At 37.5% G+C, this 3,033-nt stretch overlaps 2 protein-coding genes across 2 annotated transcripts in view; both read right to left on the minus strand.

The window, feature by feature from the left end:
- Window positions 1–405: 405 nt before the first annotated feature.
- LOC119591812 (zinc finger protein 513-like) lies at window positions 406–1,736 on the minus strand. The gene is made up of 2 exons (XM_037940556.1): window positions 1,347–1,736; window positions 406–837 (listed from the first exon to the last, which is right to left on the minus strand). Exons 1-2 carry the CDS (start codon window positions 1,734–1,736, stop codon window positions 406–408), a joined length of 822 nt encoding a protein of 273 aa, XP_037796484.1.
- Window positions 1,737–2,377: 641 nt separating this feature from the next.
- Window positions 2,378–3,033, minus strand: part of LOC119591813 (chorion transcription factor Cf2-like) — a 994-nt gene continuing 338 nt past the window's right edge. The window contains exon 2 of the mRNA XM_037940558.1: window positions 2,378–2,809. Within this exon, the coding sequence (XP_037796486.1) occupies window positions 2,378–2,809 (432 nt within the window). The remainder of the gene's footprint in view (window positions 2,810–3,033) is intronic.

The following is a 3,033-nucleotide window of genomic DNA, read 5'->3' on the forward strand; positions in this document are numbered from 1 at the left end:
TATGAATGAGGCATTTCACTAATTAAAATTATGAATTGGTATATAATCAAAATAAACTTGCATTTCCATGAAGTAAATCATATGAAAACATAGGATATAATAATGTATTTGGAGATACTAATGAGACTGAAATGAAGGTGTACTAATTTAATAGACAATAAGGCTGGGGTGACTAACAGAATTATAATTTGGATGTACGTAATGGTATTGTTCTTGGAATGATTTCATCATTCTTTTTAAACAATGCCCCCTAGTTTGGGAATCACTACTCTAAACCATAAAGAATAATCTATCCCCCGTAAAAGTTTATCATCTTCAAGAACATATCACACCGAGGTTCAAACTTCTGGTAGTTGACAGAAAGAATACTCTTCAATCAGCATATTTCACTTTCTTTTCTCTCTTTCAGTGTAAAGCTGAATCACTCATTTTGTGGGTTAAAAGGTGATTATTCAAATTTGATTTTTGAGCAGCACGATATGGGCAGTGCACACATGCATAAGGCTTTTCTCCTGTATGTCGACGAATGTGGACCTTCAAAATGTTCTTACGAGAAGAACTGTATGGACAATATGGACAAGTATAAGGCCTTTCTCCAGTGTGTATGTTGATGTGATCTTTTAAGAGCTCTTTCCTTGCAGCTCGGTACGAACAATAGGGACACGAAAATGGCTTCTCTCCTGTGTGCTTCAGAATATGCCTCTTCAGCTTATTAGATTCAGTTGTGTTGTAGGGGCAATGAGGACACTGGTGGCCACTGCTGGAGGAAGAGAGGCCCTGCCAAGCGCCTGTGCTGCCTCTTCCTTCGTGCCACTGGCAGTTTGATTCCAGCTCCACCTGCAGAGGAGGTTCATCTTACTCTTGATTAAAAAAGCGAAATGGACTCTTAATTCTCCCTCTGTCTTTTTTAACTCATATGTTATAGGTGATGACATGACTGAACATTCTGTGTTTTCAAATATATTTTCAGGAAAATGAGGTGGAATATCTTAAGTAAGCCCTAATACATAATTCTCCATTTCCTTTATAAAAATACCACAGAAAAAAGGGAATGAGGAGGAAGAGACAAAGGAGAAAGAAAATGTTGGCCAATTACAATACTTTGCCACAAAAAATGCCTCATGTAATTCACATCAACCCCCTTGTTTGATAAACACATAACCCAAGGTAGTAGCTTTATATTTACAATATTCACATAAATGCAAAATTCACCCAAAATATTCACATTTCCATCAGACTTTTTGATACTTAAAGAGCTACCACTATTCTGTTTGGGTACTAAATTATGATTTCCCCCCATTAAGATGAGTCATCATGTGGGCCCTTAATGTTGATTTTTGAATTGCCCGATAAGGACAAATTGAACACGCATATGGTCTCTCCCCAGTGTGTGTACGAATATGAGCCCTCAAAACATTCTTCTGCGTAGCTCTGTATGAACAGTGTGCACACTTGAAAGGCCTCTCCTTTGAATGCGTCATTGTATGTTCCTTCAAGATATCTTTCCTTGCTGTCTTGTATGGACAAATCAGACACACATATGGCTTTTCTCCTGTGTGCTTTAGGTTGTGTCTCTTCAGAGAATATATAACCGTTGTACTGAATGTACAGCGATTGCAGTTATACACCCTGGTAGTGATGCCCTGTCCAGCTCCAGTGGGTGATTCATCAGTCCACTGGCTAACCTGCAGAGGAGGCTTCATCTTATTTCTTTGCAATACATGCTGCATATTCATGATAGTTTCCTAACTCCAAATCAGTCTCTTACAGATCTGATGATTTTGAAGTTTTCATCTATTCATGGAAAACGAAAAATAAATGCTTGGCTGCAGTCAACATTTAACATTTGAATGTAAAGGTTGTGAATGTGTTCCACCTTTTACTCCCTCTCACTTTCACTCTCCAAGTTAAGAAGAAAAGAAAAGAAATGTCGTATGCAAAATTTCTGAAAATATATCAATGACAAAGAAAGGAAGAAGACAAAAGTAAAGTACATCTTCAGTGACCCTCAAGATAATCAGCATTCAATGTTCAGTAAAATAAGTCTATGTACTCATATAAAAGGCAAACTGATAATCTAAAACATGTGCAGCAAATTCAAATAAATATTACAATAATTAATTCCATACTTCAAGTAAGAATTAATTTTTTTCCATGATTGTAGCCAGTATAAATACTAAAAGGCTTTTACTAACCAATTCATCACATGTAACTGTATAAATTGCAAAAATGTATCTAAGGTTACCAATCATTCCTTTATAATCACCACATGATGCATTACTATTATCTTACCACAGGATGTAAGATCTCTTTTTCTAAGCAAATAATTTAATTTTCATGCATGCAATACAGCTGAGTTTCAAATACAATTCTGTTCTTATGTAATTGTGCCATCCATCTTGTGCTTTTGCAAATGGGTATTCAAACATGACTTTTGGGTGGCACGGTAAGAACAATATAAGCAGGCAAAGGGTTTTTCTCCAGTGTGCCTGCGAATATGAGTCTTCAGAATGGTCTTGTGCGATGATCGGTATTCACAAAAGGGACAAGAATACGGCCTTTCTCCAGTATGCGTATTGATGTGCTCCCTCAAGAGAGCTTTTCTCGTAGTGCTATAAGGACAGTACTGGCAAATAAATGGCTTCTCTCCAGTGTGAGTAAGAATATGCCTCTTGAGTGTTTGGCTAGCAGGAGTAGTGTATGTACAGTGAGGGCACTCAAAGATCTTCCTTTTGAGGGATATGAAGTCCTCCCATTCTTCTATGCTTCCTCTGCCATCAGTCCATTGATAGGTAGTCTCCCGCTCCACCTGTAGAGGAGGCTTTGTCTTATTCTTTATAATGGACAGATCTCATATCTTCTTTGTGATCTTCTGTGGATGAGTTATTTGAGTTCCCACAGTTAAACTCCTATACTCAGATATTTTTTGCTGAGGCAAAGATATCCTTGAGATACTGGGTAATGACCAGCTGAATGCAGCACAACTTATATATATGCAAGTATGTGAGTGTATATGTCGCGCACACACACGTG

Source organism: Penaeus monodon, chromosome 29 (genome assembly GCF_015228065.2).
Source record: "Penaeus monodon isolate SGIC_2016 chromosome 29, NSTDA_Pmon_1, whole genome shotgun sequence".
NCBI classification, from domain to species: Eukaryota; Metazoa; Arthropoda; class Malacostraca; order Decapoda; family Penaeidae; genus Penaeus; species Penaeus monodon.

Coding starts and splice junctions, on each gene's coding strand:
- LOC119591812 (XM_037940556.1), bottom strand. CDS start 1,736: ATGAATATGCAGCATGTATTGCAAAGAAATAAGATGAAGCCTCCTCTG. Junction 838..1,346: donor GTTCAATTTGTCCTTATCGG/GCAATTCAAAAA, acceptor CCTCCTCTGCAG/GTGGAGCTGGAATCAAACTG.